Raw genomic sequence first — 25,175 nt, forward strand, 5'->3', positions numbered from 1 at the left:
GCCAGCCTCCGCCATTTTCAATGCCATCAAACATGTTGGATACATCCAATTGTCAAATTACTCTACTCCTTATATTTCTTCTTATCAAAATTATTGACATTAAATGTGTGGTTCCAGAAAATATCCATACTCCCCCCACAGAAGGGATTGGAATTTCCTGGGGGGTGGGGGGTTCTGTAAGACCAAAAAATTTAAAGAAATGTATGAAGCTTAACTGGAATTTCCAGAGGGGTGGGGAGGTGTTAGAAAAAATCCCTTCTGTGGGGGAGGTATGGATATTTTCTGAACTACACAATGGTGAAGCAAAATGTTATTGCTTTACTGGAAGTTGTGTTCCTGAAAGTATGTTTAATTATCTGTAGTAGTGTCACAGTGATTTCCTTCGTTTTCACACACTCCAAATAAAACATGTTAGCCAAACTCTTGCATGTAAACAAAAACAAAGGTGTGGCTGACTAGGGCCCTTTAAGTGCACATTGTAGGGCACATTTTGAAGATCCTGAGGGACACTCTGGGATTTAAAACCAGTCTATTCAGGTTAGCTTGTGGCTTTACAGGATGTAGATTTATCAAAGCCAGCTGCTTATGATGCAAGATTGTAAGAGAAAGTGCAATCATTAGATTTTTATTAATCACGGGAAAACCAGTCAAGAATAGAAGATTTTTTGTAATCACAAGGTCAGAAAAATAATCAAATACAAGTTTTCCTTTTTCCATTTCTCTGTTGCATTAGCTATTTTTTTTACTATCCAGACGTTTTTAATCTAAACTATTCACTCGGTGAGCAGATTTGCTAAAAGTCTAACAGGAAGCGATGGAGCAAAGGATCGAGTGAATCTCCCATCTATACCTACAACTTGGATTTTCCAAGTTGTACAAATGTAATCCCAAAAAATTGATTACTCACATACAGCTGGCCATGCAGCCTGATCTTTATTAACAACAAAAATGAATATACAGTATGTTATTTGCTGGTTGGGAGGTCCGTATTGGGAAAAACTGTGCCCAAGGTCTTGAGTGTGCCCCGCCATACACAAGTCCTCTAGCACAGGTTTTGTCAATACAGACCAAACAAGGCCAGCAAATAACGTTTCTTCTCTACAGTATTACTTTGAAAGCAACTTTTGGGTCGAATTTTAATGAAAGCTGTTCAGTTCAAATGAGAACTTTTTACATTTCAGGCACAAAAAGCTATTGGAATCTGTAATTGTTTGAGTCTCTACTAAGTGTTTAGTACATTTTTACATTGTTTTATGGTGTAACAGAAAGCTTGGAAAGTTGCCAAAGGTGGAAATTTTGGAGCAGTCCATACTCAGAGAAATCGAGATGGGAAAATCTGAACCGCTGGAGTGGGTGGGATTAGCCAATCAGATTCAATGATTTAGGATTCTGAAGGATGAGAAGCTGGAGAAAAAATAATAAGCCTTTTTACACTGACAACTGAATGTATGAAAAAAAAACCTGAGTAGAAACTTGCACAGAAAAACCCAGAGCCAAAATCTAGGGCCTCACAGTGTGAAAAGAGATGACTCAACACTCACATGGGTGAATGGGTGGGATTCAGGCAATAGTGAGCAGCAAAGAGTTAATTCATACCTCAGCCAGGGGAAAGCAACAATTGAATGAAGTTTTGGTGATTTATTAGATATAAAGTACCTAATGATGTAACCAGTTAGTAAAGCCACCTTGTAAACATGCCCAATCAGTCAACTTTGGAACAAGTTATTATGCCGTCAAATTTCTGAAGACTCCTGCAGATTCCTCTGAACGATTTGATGATGCTTTGACTGCTGACTGTGGAGTTATCCCCAGTATTGCCAAGGTACATGTAACAATCAATTAAAATTCATTGCATAATTATCGGAAAGTGCCAATTGAAACATGCCCTTTTAGCCTCAATTAACACTTCTTGCACTGTTATGATGGTGTTGAATTATTATTTGTTTGATGTTGATATCAGTAGAATGATTGTGAGCTGAAATCAGTAAATTATGAGTGCACCTGCTTATTCTTCAACATATTGACTAGTTTTTGTTTTAGCAAAAGACTGTCAGAAGTGACATGATAGAGAGAATAAAATGAAATGAATGTAAATTCTGCTGCCCTTGTTATTGATACCTGTTACCATAAAATATTTGAATGTTACACGTCCCAGCTGAAAATACAGTGCAGCATGACTAGTGGAGTCAGAAAGCTGGGAACAAATACACGATAAACACGAAATTTCATCTCCCTTAAATTAAGTGCTAACTGTCCCGTTTCTGAGACAAATTAACCTTGATTACCCAGTCACACAGTACAGCCCAAAAATAATGCACATGCAGGAAGTGGCATAAGAAGTTCTTGTGCTGCAAGCAGGAACACGCAAGCTGCTGCAAGAAGTAAAATTATATTATGTATCATGTATTCTACATTTTATGGCAAACTGTTTCAAGATGAAAAGGAGGATTGTGATTGGTTCGCTGAATCTGTGAGAGGTTCGAATTTTACAATATATTGTTGAGATGGATTGCATACTAATTACAGTAGTTTTTATAACGGAAACTGCTTTTTCAAAACATGCTCCAAAAAAAGTTGAAAGATGTAGAAATCTTTTTTTCTTCATATTAGGTACTAGATAGTTTGAGTGTAACTTTCATGCAAACAACCTGAGAAGCATAACATGTAATGTAAGCTGTAAAATGAAAAGACAAGAATGGAATGAACTTTTTTGTTAGGTTCAATTATTTATTTTTAGAAAACAGTCCTAAGAAAATATGCACGCTGACTGGTTAAAAATCGTGTGTCTATAACTCAATAGAAACGCAGAAGTAGCACGGGCTGTTGACGTAATGATGGTGCAAGCAAAGATAATTTACATTTTGATAATCAAAGTTAACAAGTTGTATTCCTTTTTTTCGTTGTGGTGTTTTCTAAAAGAAATAGATAACATGTTCCAGGGCTTCAAATAATTTCCCTGCTTGCACCGGTCAAATTGTCCAGTCAAACCTATTTTTGCTTGGACATATCCCATTTTTGGACGGACAACCATCGATTACATCTTACCACTATAAAAGTGCCCCTCCCCCCTTCACATGATGTTGAAATATGAAACAAGTAAATTTTCAAAGCATTTATTGTACACGAGCATCAATCTCAGTGCAGGAAAAGTGGAACGCATGGTACAGCAAAATCAGTATCAGATAAGTGCGAAAATTTGCAACAATAGCCAGAAATTTTATGACCATTACAATCATTTATTAAAAGTTCTTCATCTGGTAGTTAAGTATTGGCCTTTTTTCCCTCTTTTTTCACAAATGCCAATAATATTGAACCTTCAAATATTAAAAACTTGAAACTCTAAATTTTTTGGCTCGTGTTCTCACAGCATTTCTCATTCTCCCAAACTTCCACTCGTGTTTCTATAACTCGATAGAAACACCGTACATGTTTTCTATTTCTTAAATGTCAATCAGTTGAACTTGTTACCTAGTTACATACTTCATATTGTTTTATTGTTAATAATAGACAAGAGTGTTTTACTGTAAAATACAGTCATGTGCATGTACGTCATTCATAAAATTCATACAAAACTACATTTGGGACCTGAGTGGTGTATTTTCCATATCATTGCTATTGAGCATACTGATGACGTCATTTCCTGCCTTTTCACAGTTGTTTGTGCAAACAGTCAGTTTGTCTATATAGTAAAAGAAAATAACACGGTAGCTTGAAGATATGAATTTTTATTTTCTGGTGTTAAAAACAATATTTTACTCAGTTGCCATACTCGTTCGTAAAATAATTATTGTTTTCACCACTCAAAAATAAAATTCATATCTTTGCACTGCCATGTACATGTAATATCCTCAATATTTTAATTCTTGGTAATTTTTGATGATCATTCTATTCTTCATTTGCACACCTACTACAAGTGCTTTTGTGTTTATCATTGTCTGGAAAACAATGCAGAACTCTTTTTCCAATTTGCAGTGCATTAATCATTCATGTTTAAATTTTCAGTTTGTCAAAGGATTACAGCTGCCAATTGCAAGAAATTTCCTCCTGAGTTGAAGTTTCCTCATATATTATTCATTGCAAGCAGAAAGTTTTAAATTTTATTGTTATATTCAAACCCATTTGTGAAATTTATTTATACTGTAACAGAATTTACAATATGTTTTCTATCCTTTTCCATTAAATTGCCTGGAAATTGATGCTGGCAACATTTACGCTTGCAACAAAAATTTTCTGATTCTCTAATTATTTGTTTTGTCTTTATGCATTAACCATTATTTTGCCCTCTGAAAATACTTGCAATACTTAATTTTCAATGGAAGTGGTACATGTATACGTGTACAAATTTCAGCTGTGCTTAGAAAACAAACCAATGCTATATAACAGGTCAGTGCAATTATCCTGAAGTTCTTCAATTTTCCATTTTGCTTTCAAAACTGTTATTTTTCAATAACTTCGTTTGCAGCTATAAAGGATTAAAGATCACTTCAGGTTGTGATTTGCATTTTTTTTTTTTTTTTCCATTTCTTATTCAGCTGAAGAACTGTCAACCCTATTAAACTAAAAACAGCTCAAAATTGAATCAGTCCTGGGAATTCCTTATGGACACCTTGCCTTCACATTGTAAAACATTTTTGGAACCCCTGTGATAATTTTTTTTTTTTTCAAGATGGTGTCCTCTTGTTAGCTCTCTTTGGACCAGGCTTTCTCTCTAACCAAGGAGACGGGCATGGTGGATTCCCTGCTCCCCGGCTCCATAAACTCATTGATGATATTTAACCGATGAAACTGAGTACATCCAAAAATTTAATGTGTCCTTGTACATAGAGTGGAACCTCCAGTTGCAACCACCACTCATAAGTGACCACCTCTCGTAAGTGACCACCTCTCCTTGGCAACCACTTTTCCAAAATAACAAAAGTTTCTAAGTCAAGTCACTATTAATATTTGGAACCTCTTGTAAGCGACCACCTCTCATAAGCGACTGCGACCACTCTTAGAACCAAAAGTTTGAAATTTTATTTTGGTTTTAACCTCCTGTAAGTGACGACTTGACAATTAGTAGAGTGGAAATTGGATAATAAGGTGTTGTAACATTATAAGAGATGAAAATTTCTTAACATAAAGTACCCGATTTTTCTCCAAATTGACTTGTTACACGAATAACGTATTTAAAACATGGGGTAAGTCTCTGCAGTTACCATATGCTAACGAAGCAAAATTTTGACCCAGTATGGTCTAAGCTCTTGTAAACGACCACCTCCCATAAGTGATCACTGAGGTTTGACATTTTTGGGTGGTCGCTTACAGGAAGTTCAACTGTAATCTGCCTGAGGTGGTGATGTCATATCGTGTGGCAGCTGTGTTGTGTTATCTAAACATCTTCAATTTCTTGAATTTTTCCAAAATGCCAGAAAACCCATAAGATAATTATTGAAAGTACTGGCAACCTAAAAACAACTCTATAAAATTAATTTGGTTTATTAGAATTTGAAAAACATGCCTGTCAAAATGTGGTTGCCCTGGAAACCATCAAGTTCTGAGAACAATAACATGCCATACTAAATGTTATTGTTTTCAGATAAATTTCAAGTTAAGTTGCAATGTTCAGCAGATATTGTAATAGTTATAAACAGTTGAAGTACACCCCCAATTCCCCTTCCCCTCTGCTATGTCTGGCTAATAGATCAACCACTAGGCCCTAGGTAACATATTTGATGCCAGCCAATTTCTGCGAGACAGAGTAGCTGTTGTTGCTTTGAGGTCTGAAATATCATTTGGAATTTCAGCAGAACTTAGTCAATTTACAATTTTTTTAACCATGATTTTTTCAGTTCCCATCGACACAATAAAAGAGATCCGCTGTGGGAAAAACACAGATGTCTTCCGCGAGATGGACAGAGATGATTTTCAAGAAGACTGTGCATTTTCTATTATTTACAGTGACAGTTTTGAGACATTAAATCTTGTTGCATACTCTCCAGACGAGGCAAATATTTGGGTGACTGGTCTGAGGTGCCTTTTGGATTCAGATAAAGGTAAAAAAATGTGACATTGCTCATACTTGTAGCACCATACATGTGCTAGAGAATTGGGTTAAATTATAATCAAATTAACTTCTGGTCTGGTGAAGAGGAATACATACATGCATGTGTGCGAAAGTCATGTAAAAATGTACAGTATGCAACTTACATAATTGTGTTTTTTCTTTTTGCTGTGAAGTGGGTGATTGAGTGAAATCTGTTAAATTCCTGAGAAGGCTCAATGATGGAATTTACCATTACTCAACTACAAGACCTCAAGATGGAAAAGCTGATGAGTGCTTGTAAACAGCTGCAAATTTCAAAATGACAATTCAGTCCACACAAATCTTGCTTAAGTGCGAAAATGTTTATTACTGTTGTGTACTTAGGGAAATAATTAGACACCATTATTTGGTGGCCTTTGGCTATGTCAGGTATTTCCTCATAGAATTCTTGAGCTCATAATCTATTATTGTTAACTTACACATACAGGGAAGTTGTAGTCCTACTAGTAGTTTTATGTACAGGTTTTAACAAGAATACATGCGTGTTAAGGTCATTTACATGTAGTCAATAAATAACATATTTTCTGTCATTCAATTAACAGCCAGCAGTCCTGTGGAAAACAGACAACAGATGCGTGATAGATATCCTTTTTAGTGCATTCTGGACACTTCAGTAAAGTGATAAAAATTGGAAAGACGTTAATAAGTTATGAGCATTTTTGGACAGAAGCTATGTATACTTCAGTGCAAATGGCCAGTTGCCTCTATAAGACACTTCTGCAGGGAATCGTGGTAGTTTTATTCATCAAAATAAACATCCAGTCCAAGCTGGTGACCTACCATGATTCCCCACAGGCACATCTCACAGAGGGAATTGGCCAACAGTTTTCTTGTGAGACCTCAGTATCCAGTTTAAATTGAAATATGGAGAAAAACCCTCAGAGCAAGGCAAGAACCAACAATAAGCTCAAACCAAATATGACACCAACCCAGATTTGAACTCTCACCACTGCTCTGCCTGTTCCCCTCAGACAAGTCACTTTGTGATGGGATCAACATGTACATGTATGCAAACGCATTCTTTTAAATAATTATTAGAACTCTGCTTTTGTTTCCAGCTTTAGCCCTCTTCACTCCTAGGATCCAAAAGTCAATACTTCTAACTAATGCAATACCTTTCTTTGTCGGCTAGTCCTGAGAAGTTCATGTTATAACAAGACCATATCCCCAGTTGATGATTTTCCTCAGTCTCATTACCTTTCTGATTAACAGTGTATTAAAAATTTAAGGAGAATTTACATACCAGTCACACCTGGGAGTCAAAGGATTGACTGAGTTTCTCCCCTACTAGGATCATATAGAATTTTTGCAGAAACTATTTTTAAAACAGGTATTTTGTTATAATGGCATTATTGGTGAGTGTAGCTAGTGTGAAAGACACAGGGGGGAAATTTGAGTTTGATCAGGTAGCATTTTAAATTATTAGAATTTTCTTTAACATTTGACCACATGGTTGAAGGAACAGTTTATCATGGCCGACAATGGAGGAAAAGGAAGACTCAGTGAGAAAGAAGTTCTCTCTGTGGTTAGACAACTCAATGAACAAATTCCAGAAAGTGTAATTAGGCAAAGATTTAAGGTTGGTAACATTTGCCCAAGGTTTTGACGTCAGTGATATTTATGTATAATATGACTACATGAGCCGGCATTGGCATACAGCATAGCAGAATTTGTACAATGCGACTGGGTTATTGTACTTATGCTGGATGACTCCAGTCATTTTGCTCATTTACCATACAGTAGGTTTCATTCCTCTCCTCGAGACTTGAATTGAATAATTCCCTAACAATGAAAACAGGAATGTACAATGTAGCTAACAAAACACTACTGGCTCATTAACAGTCTCAATCAGCTTTCTGGCCTTTGCACCACAAAAGATACCTTAAGCTAACCTTTGTTTTCAGCCTTAGTTCTTTTACATGTAGCAAGTGAAATTACTTGGTAACCAGTCCTTATCTATATCACTGCAATAAGAACTCAGTCATTGCTATATGAAGAGAGGTCCAGAACTTTAAATTTATACAAACCTCTATAGGGCTCCATACAGACTCTTATCATGCACTTTGGTCACCTGTAATAAGGCAAGTGCTAATCCTCCATAGGAAAAAAGAAGAATGCAACTGACACATTTGCCATGATCCTTAGCACACAAAAGCTGTAACGATACTGATAAAAGTGCTCAGGAAAGTTTGCTAATACAGTGACTTACCGACAAAATGTTGCAAGATGCTTTTCTTGTACTTTATGGGCTGTTTTAGGTTTTTAAGGTATTGTGGTGAAATGTTCAGCTGCCATCTTCTTTTTTCTACAGTGGATTGGTTCAATTGAACAAGTGGTATAATTTTTTTTCTTTTACATTTCTTGTAGGAAGCAGTAGCTGTCAGTCCAGATTCTCAAAAGAATAGTTTATCTAGAGAAGAGTTTCTTTCATTTTACAAAGAACTCACTACAAGACCTGAGGTTTATTTTCTTCTGGCAAGGTTTGTGTCTGCACAGTTTGTTTGAAATTTTGTTGTGCTCTGCTAGCAAGATAGCAGCCTGTTAATAGCTTAACTGGAATGTCAGGTTAAAGATCCGTGGTTTCCAGGTCCTCATGTGAGTTGGACTCTAATGTTCTGGTCTGTGATTCCCTGATTCTCTGGGTCCCTTGGACACTGGCTGTTTAGTTCCAACAGGGTCCCTTTATGCTAGGGGCTCTGGTTGCCTGAGATGTCGCCAGGTATCCAGGTATCTTAGTTGAGGTTCTCATTTCAATGATGTGACATTTTGTACCTTGATAGGGTCATATTTGCTAAAAATGCTTTTCTGTTTGTGTACCAATAAATGGGGATTTACTGTAATTTGTTTGTTAGATGAATAGATCTTTTTTGATTTGTGGGTTTGGCGTCGGCATCAAAAAAGTTGTTAATGCAGGATGTAAATACAGTGCTGAACTACATGTGTTTACATGTGCTAAGCTCTCAAAGAAACAAGAAGTTTGGACAAAATAATGAAACATCAAATAAAACATACAAAGTGATGAGTTTAATAAACTTGTGTTTCACAAAATGTAAAATAAGTGTTTGGGATACATTGTAGGTTCAGGTGCTAATCTCTGTTGGGAAGTCAAGGGTCTTACTTTTAGACGTCAATCACACATGTCTTTTATATTGTAGGTATACAAGCAATAGCGACTACCTAACAACCGATGATTTACTGCTTTTCCTGGAAGCTGAACAAGGGGTAATGTTTCGTACATACTGTCCGCAAAGAAAAAAATTCACTTGGAAAACATTCTGAATTCATCTGCAAAAAAAGACGATAAAATTTGTTGATTTTTATTTCTCTTCTCTCGTATTGCCCAGCTTTCTAGGGTAGGCAAAGAACATTGTTTAGACATAATCAAAAGATGTGAGCCGACAGAGGAAGGCAGAAAATTAAAATGTTTAGGAATTGATGGTAAGTTCCTAATTAGACTATTAATTACTTGTATTGGACTTTATTTGTGTCAATGTACAAATTTATCCATTCGATGTTTTTGAGCTAAATTTTGATCAGGGCAAGTGTTACCCTGGTGATTTCAACTTTAACAAGCTTCTTTTTTTCAGGAAGTTAGAGATGTACAATTCCTTTTTTCAAAGTTGCTGTTTAATGCTGATATTCTCAAAAGACACTGATGTGTTATGATACCCCCAAAATAACTATTTGATTGAACTTTAATTTATGTTTCATTTGAGCGGATGGGAATTTTGTGGACATAAGAAAAATTATTTGAAAACTACAGTCATTTTATGCCCGCTCTTGGAAGGCGTGGTGACCTCATGGTTAGTGTGGTCGTGTCTGTATCCAGCGGTCCGGGTTGGAGCCCTGCCCGGGGACATTGCCTTGTGTTCTTGGGCTAGACACTTTACTCTCACAGTGCCTCTCTCCACCCAGGTGTATAAATGGGTACCGGCGAACTTAATGCTGGGGGTAACCCTGCGATGGACTAGCATCCCATCCAGGGGGGAGTAGAAATACTCCTAGTCACTTCAAGCTACGGAAACTGGAATAAGCTCTGGCCTGATGGGCCAGTTGGCTTGTACGTAGATTTAACCTTTTACCTCTTAAGAAAATAAGTCAAGACTAGCGTTTATGTCTGAGGTAGAGCAGACCTATTAGTGATTCTTGCGGAATCATATAGTTTGGTTCCAAAGTTCTATTATTCTTTCAGGTTTCACACAATATTTATTAGAAGAAGACTGTCATATTTTTGACAGTGAGCATAGAACAGTTTGTCAAGACATGTCACATCCACTTTCTCATTACTTCATTGCATCTTCACACAACACGTAAGTACGGTAAACTAATACTGCTATTTAGTGGTTGAGTTGTAGCCTGGGTGTTAAATAGAGTAACATGTTGGAACATAATGCATCAAATCATTGTTTTAAGATAAATTGGGAAGTTCTGGCGGTTAACAGACATCTTTTTTTCCAAACTGCTTTGCCTGCTCAATTTAACTGACTGAATGACTGACTAGCTGGCTGGCTGGCACATTGCAGTAAAAAGCGTCTATGAATATGTAATCATTAATCGGAATTTATTAAGGAAGGTAATAAGTAGCTACAGTATACTGCACGGTATGTGGCTGGTAGATACGTGTAGCGGGACAGATAATAAATGTAAGAAATAAGGGAGCGAATTGGAGCGGTGCGCGAGAGCGAGAACACGCGAGTGGCTTAGGAACGTGAGGTTCACTTGGTGGCGCGTGACACGCCATGCCAACTAACACCCTGCTGTTTCTCGCCTACCCGCTAGGAAGGCTATAGCAGTTGTGGCGGGAAAACGCAACCTTGCCCCTTTGGCAGAGCAGTCTAGAAAATTTCAGGGGTTGGGGGGAACTAGTAATTCCCAAGGGGCTGACTCCTTGACTTCTCCTTCGAGTTGGCCTTTGGTCAGGTTTGGTGATTGACAGATTGCTTTTGTTTGATTTCTTTGTAGATACTTACTAGAAAATCAACTCAGTGGTCCGTCCAGTGTAGAGGCTTATATCGACGCACTTCAAAAAGGCTGTAAATGTGTAGAATGTAAGTGTGAACTTTGCCAGAAACAAAATTAAAAGATCCAAGTCTAAATGCTCTTCACCTTTGTTTTGGCGTTGATTTCCTTGGCCCCTGGGCTTGGATTAATGTATTGAATTTAGAGTTTACGAATTTGTAAATAAAAGCTGAAGGAAAAATGTATCGAATTTTGTAGGATAATTTTAACATCACTAGAACAGCTGTGCTTTGAAACTCAATTAAATCTGACATTATAATCAAGCCCTTTTACCCTTAATGGTACAACGTTCGCTGTTAGTGCAATTTTTTGTCGGGCGTAAAGTTCCAACTCTTATTCGCGCGTTTAAACCATTTCAGTGCAATTCTGCCCGTCGTAATTTAAGCTTAACTTACATGTACGTCGAAAGTTGCACTCTAGACCATGTGTGTTTTCATGCTCTGACCCAAAACTTGTGTTCATTTTATAACGTTTCATAGAAATTCTAGAGACATTGCGTTCAAATTGCGCTTAAATTGTAGTTACTGCAGCATAAGCCGGATAAAAATCGCGACAAAAATTACATAAACGCTTGTGTAAATGAGTCTTGTGCACGTTCACACCTTGCAAGTACTCATTCACTCGCGCGCAGCACGCATGCTCGCAGCACGTATCCACGCGCCCGCGCAGTACACACGCACGACTACATGTATGTTTTGCTCGTTCTCTTCAGTCACTACTAGCGCAACAAACTAAGCAAAAGAGGGACTGCTTATATAAATTATCAATTCATACGGCCATTTCCAATCAGTCGAGTTTGACAAGAAGCCTTTTAGTTACTCCGTACTAATGCAGTTTTGGTTTTATCATTGTTTCAGTGGATTGTTGGGATGGCAGCGGTGATGATCCTGTTATCTACCATGGTCACACTCTCACTTCAAAGATTCTCTTTCGTGATGTTTTAGAAGCTATAGATGAACATGCATTCACAATATCTCCGTAAGTAGATAGTGCTTCCAAGCTTTCGGGGAGGGGAAGGGTTCTATGTGTTACTGAAAGAGTTTCGTTGTACCTTTTGAGGGTTGAAAATAGTGCTTTGGCTCCATTTAAGAGTGTCCCATGTCACTTTTCACAGTACTTACTGGCACCAATTGAATAGAAACAAAATTGTTTTCTCTGGTTAGGCGATCGAAGAGACGAGGTGAAAGGGTCAGTAAAAAGCGAAACTGGCTCTTTCGCCTCGTTTGTATGTAATCGCAAAGGAGACAACCATTGAGCCAATCAAAACTCGAAGAAAATACATGTAGCCGAGAACAAGCGCGCGAAAACGCCTCGTTTGTATGTCAAAGCGCTCAGACTGATAACTGCGATAAAAGCTATTGGCTTTCCTTCGTAGAGATGTAGTTGTATTTATGATTGCGATGCTCCGTTCTCAATTTGCGTTGATTTTAGAAGCAATTGGATTCATTTGCGACTTGTCTTGTATCTTTTTTTCAGATATCCACTTATATTATCCATAGAAAACCATTGTAGTGTTAAACAACAGCAAGTTATGGCAAAGTATCTCAAAGAAATTTTTCAAGGTGAGGTTGGAAGATCGATATTATTTTGGTACTGCAAGCACTGCAACGGATGTTTTAAAGTTATGCTTTTTTGTGACATTTTGTCCGAGAAAAAAATCTTTTTCTTTTTTTGAAGTATGAATAAGTGTGTTATTGCGGCCTTTTTGAAAGCATTTACTGAAATCATTCAATTGCCTGGGCTCTGGGTTTATATGGCTTGCATGTTTACAAAGGCTGTAGTGAACATAAAGCGCTTTTCAATTGGCCAAGTTCGATATATCAATATTCTAACATGGCTCCTAAGGCTTTCGGGTCAAAACTGTAAATTTTTTAAGTTCCTTTTGTCTCTCGATTCCCAAGAGACTTGGATGCAAAGACAACGACGCCAAATATAGAAGTTTGTCCTGAAAGCCTCGGAGCCATGTTAGAATATTGATATATCGAACGTGACCTATTGAGTGTCGTTAATCCACACCCAAGGTAATCACTCTAGCCAATCACAAAGGACACAGAAAATCCAGTGAACCAATCAAAAATCGAGGAAAATACCTGTACCTGACGTGAGCAGGATGATTACATGAAAAAGTGGCCTGTATTTTTAAGCCAGTTGTGAAGCAAAACCAAAGTAAATGCAAATTACTTTCAACACTGATTTAAAACCGCTCTAATTAAGTGTATTTGTATCGCATGTTCTCTCTCAAACATGAGACAACGGTAAGAAAATTCAAAGTTTTTGTAAACCTGAGCCGTACCTAGGGGTTTAGACATGAAGTGACAAGTTTTAACATTTTTTTTATATAAAATAGACCGAAGAAAATGTATCGACACATTACAACCATGTTTACATAGCCTCGTGCAAAAACAACTACAAAAACAATCAATCTAGGCTCAAAATGGTGTCCACGCTCATTTAAAGAGAAATAGCCACCCTGATTGAGATCTGATTGGACAGTTTTGAGTGTACGCATGTAATGATATGGTATGTTATTTACCTCGCCATGTAGATAAACTTTATACAATTCAACCAGGAGAAAACGAGTCGTATCTTCCATCACCTGAGGCTCTCAGGGAGAAGATTCTTGTCAAAGTAAGTGATGTCAACTTATTTCCCTCATTAGAATTCTACTCGCATACCACTGCAAGTGCTGCAATGTAGCAGAGCTGTCGCACATTCTCAGCCATTATTTTTTTGTGTGCCTTGGCTGCAAAATTGCTGCTGCTCTTTTCAAACGACAATTCAATCTGCCCGTGATTTTGTCAAAGTGCGATAAAACGACAGACGACAATTCAATCTGCCCGTGATTTTGCCAAAGTGTAAAGCGCATGTGAACATATCCACATGTTAATATGCGCTATAAAAGTACCATTATTATTATTATTATTATTATTATTATTATTAAATTAATTAAATTTTTTGGACAAATGATAATAGACAAATTTATAAGGGTTGAAAAGAATGAGTGTAATTTGTAATTGTTATTACCGAAAACTTAAGGAACAACTGAATTTCTGAATTTTTTACCAGATGCATGTAAGATTCAAGTTTGTATGGAAAAGTGCTCAATAAAGTTTGTTATTATTATTAAAGATTCGTACAGCTATTGATGATATTGAAACTGGTTTCGTCATTGGCTCCGGGCAACAACAAGTTGCCTAGGGAAGCCAAGAAACACCCCTTGTTTACTTTTTCTCTTCTTTCTACATCTCCAGCACCTTTCTAAGAATTCTTGCCGACCCCAACAATGCACATCTCTGGATCAGTCCAACAGGAATGCCCACCTCAATGGCTCTCAGATTGTCCTTCAATCTCAGTGGTATTGATCCCAATGCTCCCACTACCACTGGAATAACCTTTGTCCTCACACCCCACATTTTTCGAACTTCTCTTGCTAGATCTTGATACTTTTCAACTTTTTCATCTTCCTTCTCTCTCACCCCATTATCCTCTGGAATTGCCACATCTATAATCTGACAGCTCTTGTCTCTCTTGTCAATTATCACCAAATCCGGTCTCCTAGCCCCTATTTCATGGTCTGTTCGCACAGTGAAGTCCCATAGAAGTTTGTAATCCTCATTTTCAAGCACACTGTCTGGAACATGGTCATACCATCTCTCCTTTCGTTCAAACCCACATTTCCTAACAGGTCCCAATGGATTGCTCTAGCCACGTTATCATGTCTCCTTTTGTATTCTTTTTGTGCCAGTTTCGAGCACGAACTTACAATATGGCTAATGGTCTCGTTACTCTGCTCACAGATTCTACATTTCGGGTCATTCTGTGACTTGTCAACCATCGTTTTAATATAGTTTGTTCGTATTGCTTGATCTTGTGCAGCAATGATAAGAGCTTCTGTTTCTCTCTTGAGCTTTCCTTCTTTTAACTAGGTCCATGTTTCCTCACTTCTTTGTTCTTCACCCTGTCTTGCAAACTGTCCATATAACGGCTTTTCTTTCCAGTCTTGATTATTTTCAGTTCTTCTCCTCGCTTTAAAGTTGGCAGCTGTTTCTCTATTCGCATCCCCATCCCTCCTGACGGCTTTTAACAGTTCTTCCTCGCTTGTTTGGACATAACATTCTAGCGATACCTTTGCTTGATTGACACAATCCTCTACGGATATCAAACCTCTCCCTCCGTCCTTCCTTGGCACATAAAGTCGTGCCACGCAGTCCCGTGGATGGAACCCTCCATTCATGGTTAGCAATTTTCTTGTTCTGCGATCTAGGTCCCGAAGTTCTTGTTTCCTCCATTCAAGTATTCCTCCTGCATATCTAACGAGTGACACTGCCCAGGTGTTTATGGCTTGTATCAAGTTTCCACCGTTCAACTTCGAGCGGGCAACGTTTTTAACACGTCGTAAGTATTCTTTCCTGATTTTGTCCTTCATTTGGTCATGAAGCATGTCGCTGGCCTCAAGCACTCCTAGATACTTGTACCCTTCGCTTTCTTCCATTGCTCTTATTGTAGTGTCATCTGGTAGTGTTATGCCTTCTGTCTGTGCCAGTTTGCCACGTTTTCTGACCAAGACAGCACACTTCTCAATGCCAAATTTCATACCGATGTCATTGCTGAATATTCTCACTGATTGTATCAGTGAGTCCAGTTGGCACTCACTTCTGGTGTAGTGTAATTTGTAATTGTTATTACCGAAAACTTAAGGAACAACAGAATTTCTGAATTTTTTACCAGATACATGTAAGATTCAAGTTTGTATGGAAAAGTGCTCAATAAAGTTTGTTATTATTATTATTATTATTATTGTTATTATTATTATTATTATTATTATTATTATTATTATTATTATTATTATTATTATTAGTATTATTATTAGTAGTAGTAGTAGTAGTAGTAATATTGTTGTTGTTTTGGTGGTGTTGTTGTTATAATATTGATATGTTTAGAAAGAATCGGAAATTTTTTATTGGCGTTCCTCTAAGCAAGTAGACTTTCCCTAGTTTGCTTTCGATTTCTATGAGTTCATAAACTAATTGTTAAATAGAATTTCGAGGAACTTGTATGTTTGAAGACCATGATTATGTTAAACTTCAGGTCGCGACATACAGCCTAGCAACATGCACGCTGAAATCTACAGGCTCATTAAACTTTTGCAGATGAATAATTTCGGTCTTAACTGTTCCCTGTTCCCTACAATAAATATAATTGGTGTTTTTCTTATAAGTGACAATGAACGTTTTTATTGCGCTTCCAGAACAAGAAGCTTCCATCTGATGTGAAGACAGACAGTGGTGAGGTCAGCGATGACGATGACGAACAAGAGGATAGCTTAGTTATGAATGGCGACTGTAAACTCGAAAGACAAAACAGTAAACAAGGAAGCATAAAACGGCAAATAGGCAAGGTGGGTTCATATTTAAAATCATTGCTGAGCTTGCAAGAGAGGTCCTGTTTTTAATTACACACGACAGACCATCGCAGTCATGTACGCACTTTACACAGAAGCGAAAATAAAGCCTGAAAAAAATTCAAGCTTGAACAGGGTTAAACCCATGACCTGTGCGATACCAGTGCAGTGTTCTACCGACTGAGCTATCAAGCAAACCGTTAGTTGGTCACATTGTCAGTTCGTAATATACCCGTAGATGGTGGAGAATACAAGTGAATATATGAAAGATGATACATTTGAACTGCGGAGACAGATATGAAGACATGATTGATCATCGCAGTTAGGCCTTGAGGACAGTACGTAGTACACAGCGTCTCCAAGTGAAGTGGCCCGAAAGTCGACCAGGAAAGTCTCTATTCTTTTGGGTGTGAAGCTTTTGGCTTCATTGTTTCAGCGGTAAAAAATTTTCTTTCGTTGACGAAACAAAAGTCCTCTTTAACAAGTTTTCGTGAAAGCACTTGAGGGGCTTCCGATTTTTTTTTACCCAATCAAATAATAGCGCGAACACTCGCAAGTGTTTGGAAAGTTGCCGAGTAGGTATGACGTCACGAGGAGAGGTCACGTCACATAACAAGTGCTTTGTCAACGCCCGCAGGCTTTGAAATCTAAATGGTCGAACCTCTGGTTGCGACCACCTCTCGTAAGCGACCACCTCTTCTCAGCGACCAGTTTTCCAAAATACCAAAAGTTTTCAAGTCAAATCACTATATTTGGAACCTCTCGTAAGCGACCGCGACCACTTTTAGAGCTAAAAGTTTGAAATCTTTTTTATTTTTAACCTCCCGTAAGGGACCATTGGACAGATTATAGAGCGGAAATTGGATAATAAGGTGTTGTAATATTATGGCATTCCTGGGTAGTACCGGATTTTTTTCTCGAAATTGACTTTTCACATGAATAAGACATGTAAAACATGGGGTAAGTCTCTGCAGTTACCATATGCTAATGAGGCAAAATTCCGACCCAATATGGTCTAAGCTCTTGTAAGCGACCACCTCCAGTAAGCGACCACCAAGGCTTGTCATTTTGGTGGTCGCTTACGAGAGGTTCGACTGTAAGTCACTTGAGTTTTGGCGCCATTGTCGTCACCTAATCCGCTTTATCGTTATTAGCGAGTTTCGATTGTTGTTTGCTAACAAGACTTTGAGTTGATTTCAAAGCTGTATCTCTCTGCAGGATCCCAACAAGAAACCGAAGAAGACGACTAAGCTAGCAAGGGAGTTATCTGACCTAGTCACGTATTGTAAATCTGTTGCTTTCCAAGACTTCCAGAATTCTACCGAAAACCGTAAGTAGAACGACAGAGAGTTGTCGCACTAGAGTACGAACTTCAGAACTTCACTGCTATTTAGTAGAGGCGAATCTCTGCTCACGTCATTGTTTACATTTTTCCTCATTCACATACGACTTCGCGCAGAGAAAGCATCACGCTAGACACGAATTGACTTCAAACATTTAAGAGCTTGTGAAACTTAGTAATTGGTGAAATTTTTGGTTCTTCGGGTCAGTGTAAAATTCGAGGCGAAATTGGCTTTCAAAAACTGCAAATTCTGTGTGGCACAAGTTCCAATGAGTTCATACATTCTTGTAAAATTTTGAGCTCTTAAACCCGCGTCGCACAAAAAGTATTCCAGACATCGGGGTCAAATTCATTGGGACAGTTAATCGAGCTGCGCCCTTTCAAATGTTGAAAACAAAGATACTCCAGTAAGTGCACAGGTTCTAGGAGAGTGAACAAACGAACCTACGAACGGGTGATTGAGCAAACGAACGAACGCGCGAGCGAAGGAATGTTTGAACGAAAGAATGAACGAAGAAAGGAACGCACGGACGAATGAATGAAACTTGATTTTACTTTGGCGAAACCAAATATTGCGCGCACTTGTAGAGAAACACTAAGAGCTTATAGCATTAACTAACTTCGTATTTCTGAATTTTCGTTACAATTGATGTACCACTTCGAAGGTAACGAAAACAAGCCACGGATATCACAAGGTTTTCAAAGTACTTAGCAAAGACCCTTATGAAGTTTTAATCTTCCTCTAGTAATTTCTGGCGGTTAAGACTTTCCTCTAATATATCGTTTGTTTTTACTTCAGAAAAATGCTGGGAAATGTGTTCATTTAGTGAAAATGTCGCCAGGAGGTTGACACAGGCATTTCCTGAAGAGTTTGTAAACTATAACAAGACGTTTTTAAGCCGAGTGTACCCTGCTGGGAAGAGAGTGGACTCGAGTAACTACAATCCTCAGGAGATGTGGAACTGTGGCTGTCAACTTGGTAAGCTGGGCGAAAAGTGAATTTTAAAACAGTGATTGTAATAACGTGTATTATTGTATGGTTAGCTCCGTGACCGGGCAAGATACACCAAATCCTGCGCTGTGATTGGCTAGGGAGTGGCCCGCTCGGGACTACGTGCTGTGTCCCGCAAGAAAAATGTGTTCGTTATCTTAGATAATAAATTCTTTATTGACCAAGCTTGCTCGGTCAAGATGGCAATAAAAACAATTGGCCAGTATCCAGCCATCTTCACCGAACAAGCTTGATCAATAACCCATAATACGTGTGCATTTTATATTTGTTTAGACTTACTTATTGGGTCCATTTTATTGAGTCAGCAGTCAAAGAAAGGCTGTTGATGAGTAAATTCTTCTTATCTTGTTTTGAGCTGTTTTCACCTGACTATCGAAGGTAGTTCGCGTTTGCTTTGGTTCTGCGTTACTACGCTGCGTGACTGGCTTAATGAATGAATGAAATGAATGAATCTCGCCCCACTTTTTTATCCAATCAGAAGTGAAAACAAAACCAACTGTGACTCGGTCACTTGCTAATAAAGACGCCTTCATTGCAGGCTAATGGAAATGCGTTTCTCTTTTTTGTCAGTGGCATTGAATTACCAAACCCCAGGTCTTATGATGAACCTAAACACAGGAAAGTTCCTCGAGAATGGAGGATGTGGATATATCCTTAAACCCGCTGTCATGAGAGAAGGTAAAACATAACATCTCTCTGAGCTTGCCATGCATGGAAAATTGACAAATAAAGAAGCCTAAGCCGTGTATTACACTGTGATAAAACACGACGGGCATTTGAGAACACGAGGGAAATGAAGAAAACGCGAGCCGCAGGCGAGTGTTTTCTACATTTCTCGAGTCCTATCTATATTATAAAAAAAAAAACATAAATAGCAGCGGGAAAAGATGGCTGTTCGGTGCAGCCGCTTTTGACTTAATTAATAAAGTACTTTTGTGTTTGCTTGGGTTCCATAAGATGTTTGTGTCTTTTCCTATGCTTAGTGCTAGTTGCAGACTGTCCTACATCACTTTCTTCGAGTCCCGTATTCTTCTTTTCCCTCGATTTCGGTCGGCTACTCGTTTTCTTTAAAAGCTTAACCCATGGATTTATCTTCTCACGGTAAGGAGATTTGGTGAGCTCTTTTTCGGGGGCTCGGGTGGCATCTTCGCGTACTCTCCGCCATTTACTTATTTTCCTAGCGAGACTGGTGGCATGTTCTGCCGCGCTTATCTTCCGGTACGCGTTTTCCCTCGCTTTCTTTCTGCTGCATGTTTTCGCGCGCTTTCCACCGGTTACTTGTTTTCCCGCGCTTTGCACCGGTAATTTGTTTTCCCGCGCTTTGTACTGCTTATTATGTTTTGGTTCCGTGAGTTTCATTTCTGTCAGGTGTTATGTTTTGATGATTTTTACTATCTGTCTAACCTCTGCATCGTTTCTTCTTTAGAAATAGCATATTTTAATCCAAATACAAAAGATGTTATTCCAGGCGTCTCCCCGCAAATACTGCAAATCAAGGTACAAAGAAGTTTTCATTGTATTCTGACAAATTTTAAAAACGTAACCGTTACAACTCGATTTATTGGGCCAAATTACGATTTATCAAGGTTCGACCTTTAATTTTAAGTCAAATAAAATTAGTAATAAACTAATTAAATTATTAATAAATCAATGTTAGTAATAGCGAATTAAACTCCTTTAGTTTTTTTTTAATCCACAAATGAACGAATTTCCTGTCGGCAAGAGGTGTTTTATTTCTTTCAATCGCATGCAGAAAAACAGATTTAGATTTCCACAAAGAATTCCTTTCAATCAATCAATCAATCAATCAGTCAATCAGTGTATTTAACGTGGTCTGTACGCTTAGTTAAAAGGCTAGTTTTAGGGTACGCCACGAAAAAAACAGAAAAAAAGAAATTATAAGAGCCTTATGAAGGAAGGTATATAAATTTAAATAAATTAAGATTAACAACTAGCTAATATTAAAATATGAGAATTAACAATGTAGACACAAGTAAAATGTATAAGAAAATAGGATCATTAAAAGCAGTAAAAATTGATTAAGGATAGATCCACTTCGCACTAAGAGTCCCGTGAGATCTAATGTTTTTAAGTTGTTTTTAGAAGTAGTGTACGTTTGTATCTTTCGAGACTCGTCCGGTATAGCGTTCCACAATTCTTTCATTTCTTTTCGCAGGTCATTAGCGGTCAGCAGTTTCCCAAACCAAAGGGCTCCACAGCTAAGGGTGACGTAAGTGTAGCTGTAGTTGTTACTGAGAACGTTCTTTCATATTTTTCTGCCGTTGACTGTAATGTTTTGCTTACCGGTATTCTGCACAGGTGATTGATCCATTTGTCACAATCGAAGTGTTTGGCATCCCGGCTGATATTTCACAGGAAAGAACAAGAACGGTTCCTCACAATGGTAGATATTTTTCTTGATGTGATTTGTGTTTGCTTGGCACATTCTGCAGTAATTTTTCAACTTCTTTCTCGGTTTGTCTTTTTTTTTTCTCCAGGTTACAACCCAGTCTTCGACGAAACCTTCGAGTTTCACATCAATCTCCCTGATCTGGCTCTAGTGCGGTTCGTTGTACAAGATGATGATTTCATTGGTGATGGGTTTATCGGACAGTACACTATTCCTCTGAACTGTATCCAACCAGGTAATTCAACTAATGGCGGGAATTATCACAGGGGAAAAAACTGAACACCCGTCCCCCTTCACCCCACGGGGGCGGGGGGGGGGGGTTTATGCCTGAGATAACTTGCAGAACAGATCACCGTTTGAAAGGTTTTTAACTGTAGTTGATCGGAAAGTTAACACTGACCCATAGCGCGGTTTCCAATTGAGCGTCGAAAGTAATCCGGCAATTACTTTGGTTTTGTTTTGACTATGATTTGAGATTGGCTGAGTAATCTAATTGGTAAAGTAGCTGGTTTGGTTTTAGTTTTCCGACCCTCAGTTGAAAACCGCTACGTACACGACAAATACAGACCTGGATTTCCTTGCCATATTTTTACTAAAAGGTGAAAAGTCTGTATAAAAAATATTTACATTGTTTATCTCGAGGGTTTAAGTCTGCTTGGCTCTTGTAACAAATTAGATTGAAGACCGTCCACTAGTGGGCCAATCAACATTCAGAACTAATCCCAAAGTGAGTCGGCACCATAGTTTTCGGGCATAGTTCATTTCGTCGTGTAAGAATGCTTTCGTATGGTCTACTCAACATTATCTCGCGACGAGCGTTGGCCGGGTTATTTGGCGATTGGACAACGAATCGTTTGGAACGATTAAAAAAACCCACATAAATGCAATTAAAGTCAATTTTCTTGCTCGTTGCCAGGCTACCGACACGTGCGCCTTCTGTCATCACACGGAGAGGAACTGGACTCGGCCACCTTGTTTGTTCACGTGACCATCACAAATCTGAACGACGCTGCGGCTGTAAGTATAACACGTGATCAGTTCAACCCCTTCGGTACCACGATCAAAATTGATTCCTTGTTGATAATTTGATTTCTTCTCTTGGCCTATTTCCTTGACAATGCGGTGTAACTGTAAAGAGAAATTTGACTTTGATTAATGTTGTAATTAAACCAGAAAAAAAAATAGGTCTCTGATAGAAACTGTTGGTAAAGTTGTCTGCTTGATGTGACGTTAAGACGTTTTTTTCACCTTCCAGCAAAGACCGAGAAAAGCTTCTTTGAGGAAGTCAAAGAAAGCGAGGGAGGTAAGTCTTGTCTTCGATGTTACTTTCCTTTCGCTACTGCATGTAGAGTTGTATGTTGCGGAGTTGTCTTGGCGGGGTTTGTATTTCTGTTTGGAATTGATTATGTGTGTAAATATAACTAAAAAACAAAAAAAAGAAGGGAAAGAAAATAAAAAAGTACACCACTCTATTGTAGATAACGTAGTTATTTGTTTGTACGTCGAGTAAGTATCTCACTGTAAATGTAAGTGATGTAAGAGTAAAGTATACTTAAGTAAGCAGTGTAAGTATGCAGTCTTAAGTAAATGGTCTTTATTTTGTCTTTGTTGTAATTAATAAAAAAAAATTCTTATAAAGAGAATTGATTATTTGTGTTGTTCTTTTGTTTCTTCGTTCCAGTATACTAGTATGAAAACTGTGGGTGTCAAAGCGGTGGATGATACGTTTAAGGTGAGCTTCTATCAAGGTGTCTCTGAAAATCTAATTTTATTTTACAATTACTTTGTGTGCAGAATGTCCCACTTCGACCTCTGGAACAGAAAGCAACCAAAACTGTAAATCCACTGTCTTAAGAGACTGAGGATAATTACTGGTTTTGAGAACAGTAATGTGCGAACGTTGTTTGTCTTTCGTATGACTACGAACCAGATTATCCTAAAAGGCAGTAAAAGAAAAGTTACAACTAGGTGATTTTAAGAAAATGTGCTGTTCTTGTATCAGCTGAGAAGTTTGTCGTAAACCAACTGTAAGATGTTTAAGGTATCAGCCAACCCAAAATTGACCGTTTTGTATAATTTTGGTTTTTTTCTATGATTCGATAAATCTTAGGAATAGCTTTCTTTTAAAAAAAAATCCACAAAAAAATGTTATTCGTACCGGAAGTTATTTAATAAGCGAAAACAATTTTGCCATCTTAGTTATTCTAATAAGCCGCTGACAACTCTTGTCATCGCATTGTCAAATAAGGAGAGGTTACGTGACAGCTAAGCACATGTGTGTTTGTGTTTCACAAAACACACGCGATTCGCCATCTTGGAAGCTCTCAAAGTTGTCGCCTTGTGAAATCTATGAATGCCTTCGAAAAAGAAAAAACAATCGTGTCCCTTTCTTCGTCAAAGATAAGACCAAAGAAAGGGAAGAAAGCGTTTAGCTGTGAATCGGCGGCAGACCTCGCTTCGAGCGACAAAGGTTCTTTCTTCAACCAAGACGAATGGCTACAAGAAATCGAAGAACATGAACGCAGACCGGATACGAGTGAAAAGCAGTCGGTTGAAATGAGTGCAAGCCGTTCTAAAATTCGGTTAGAAGAAGCCGAAGAAGAACAAGAAGATGTTGGATCGTGGGCAAAGTTGAATGGTCGAACCACTGTTTCTGGAGAAAACCTGCAAGAAAAGCTTCAGCAGTCAGTTTTATGTCGATTCCGTCACGGGGACGTTGAACTGCAGGAGAATGTGTCTTTGTTTCCCACCGCCGCGAAAATTTGTCTGTTTCTTGTTACCTGTCAAACTACTATTGTTCAAGAAAACTGATACTTTCTTTTATCGATCAACACTTTATTTGCTTGACGCCTAGGTGTCGCTAATCTCATTGCGGTCGAAATTCTATTTTTCCTTGTTTCTCAATATGAAAATTTGTTCGAGTTGTGCATGTATTTTGAACTGCAAGTCGGCAGCCCCTGGACCAATTTGGCTGAAATTTGGCCAAATTAATGTCAGATAGCTTACCTACAAAACCGTCTCTGCGAATTTTAATTCTTCTTTTCATTTCAAAGTTATAACCTATTTTCCACTGGTGGGGACAATAATTTCTCATCCCCTAATATATTTGCTTGTAAAAATAAAACGGACGCACATTCCAGAAATCTGAGACACTGTTTTTTAGGCAAACGTGTGAAGAAATGAAAGCCGTATTAATCGTTTTCTTCCGTTTGTTTTTGGTGAGCATGGAACTTAATGAATGAAAACACTTAGCTTTGCAAAAACCTCATTTTTTTAGCACATTAAAGTTTTATACCTTTTAAAGGGAATTAGCTGTAACCATGATTATTCAGCTTTCAAAAAATATACGGTTTATAGGGATTGTGTTGAAACAAAGTGCGCTAGAACGGTCCGCGCGCAGACGGTCCCGGTGAGTTGGCTGATACCTTAAAGCAAAAAAGTTAGCTCATCGATCGGAGAACAGCCGTTTTTCACTTCACCTAATTAATAGAGTATAACAGTTTTAAAGCTGTAAAATAGTCAGTGATCACATTTGTTGTTATGCTAATTGTCTGTGTTGTATATTTTTATAGCTGGCTATTCAACCACTTAGAGACGGCACAGATCTCAGAGAAAATGTTCAAACAGCTCTTGGAAATTTCAGGGTAACATTCGTTTCTTTTACACTTCCTTTATTTAAACTATTAGCATCATTTGTAAAGCGACATTCTCTAATGACGAAAAAGGCTGACGTCGTTACAAAACATGTCGTGGTCATCACTGGTTTTGTTGTTGTTGTTCTTATGGCCAGACAAAGCTTATGTAGAAAGTCTTTAGACTTGCTCCACACCGTTTCTCTCACTTATTTTGCATTCTGGATATGCACGTTTTGCGGACCCATATTTTTTCAGCCAATTAAAAATCTCC

At 38.1% G+C, this 25,175-nt stretch overlaps 2 protein-coding genes across 2 annotated transcripts in view; one reads left to right on the top strand and one right to left on the bottom strand.

Moving 5' to 3' along the window:
• The window catches only part of LOC145500342 (glutamate receptor ionotropic, kainate 2-like), a 230,248-nt gene that overhangs the window by 12,269 nt on the left and 192,804 nt on the right, over window positions 1-25,175 (bottom strand). The gene's annotated exons all lie outside the window — the stretch shown is intronic.
• The window catches only part of LOC145500338 (inactive phospholipase C-like protein 1), a 39,022-nt gene that overhangs the window by 7,426 nt on the left and 6,421 nt on the right, over window positions 1-25,175 (top strand). Inside the window, exons 3-25 of the mRNA XM_081479850.1 lie at window positions 5,832-6,035; window positions 6,628-6,667; window positions 7,535-7,664; window positions 8,453-8,565; window positions 9,241-9,307; window positions 9,430-9,523; window positions 10,278-10,395; window positions 11,048-11,133; window positions 11,962-12,082; window positions 12,581-12,666; window positions 13,650-13,732; window positions 16,353-16,502; window positions 17,724-17,835; window positions 18,647-18,826; window positions 19,430-19,537; window positions 20,286-20,356; window positions 21,036-21,089; window positions 21,179-21,263; window positions 21,358-21,504; window positions 22,186-22,286; window positions 22,525-22,572; window positions 22,951-23,001; window positions 24,842-24,913. Coding sequence (XP_081335976.1) covers window positions 5,832-6,035; window positions 6,628-6,667; window positions 7,535-7,664; window positions 8,453-8,565; window positions 9,241-9,307; window positions 9,430-9,523; window positions 10,278-10,395; window positions 11,048-11,133; window positions 11,962-12,082; window positions 12,581-12,666; window positions 13,650-13,732; window positions 16,353-16,502; window positions 17,724-17,835; window positions 18,647-18,826; window positions 19,430-19,537; window positions 20,286-20,356; window positions 21,036-21,089; window positions 21,179-21,263; window positions 21,358-21,504; window positions 22,186-22,286; window positions 22,525-22,572; window positions 22,951-23,001; window positions 24,842-24,913 — 2,321 coding nt within the window. The remainder of the gene's footprint in view (window positions 1-5,831; window positions 6,036-6,627; window positions 6,668-7,534; window positions 7,665-8,452; window positions 8,566-9,240; window positions 9,308-9,429; window positions 9,524-10,277; window positions 10,396-11,047; window positions 11,134-11,961; window positions 12,083-12,580; window positions 12,667-13,649; window positions 13,733-16,352; window positions 16,503-17,723; window positions 17,836-18,646; window positions 18,827-19,429; window positions 19,538-20,285; window positions 20,357-21,035; window positions 21,090-21,178; window positions 21,264-21,357; window positions 21,505-22,185; window positions 22,287-22,524; window positions 22,573-22,950; window positions 23,002-24,841; window positions 24,914-25,175) is intronic.

Source organism: Orbicella franksi, chromosome 10, assembly GCF_964199315.1.
Source record: "Orbicella franksi chromosome 10, jaOrbFran1.1, whole genome shotgun sequence".
Taxonomy (NCBI): domain Eukaryota; kingdom Metazoa; phylum Cnidaria; class Anthozoa; order Scleractinia; family Merulinidae; genus Orbicella; species Orbicella franksi.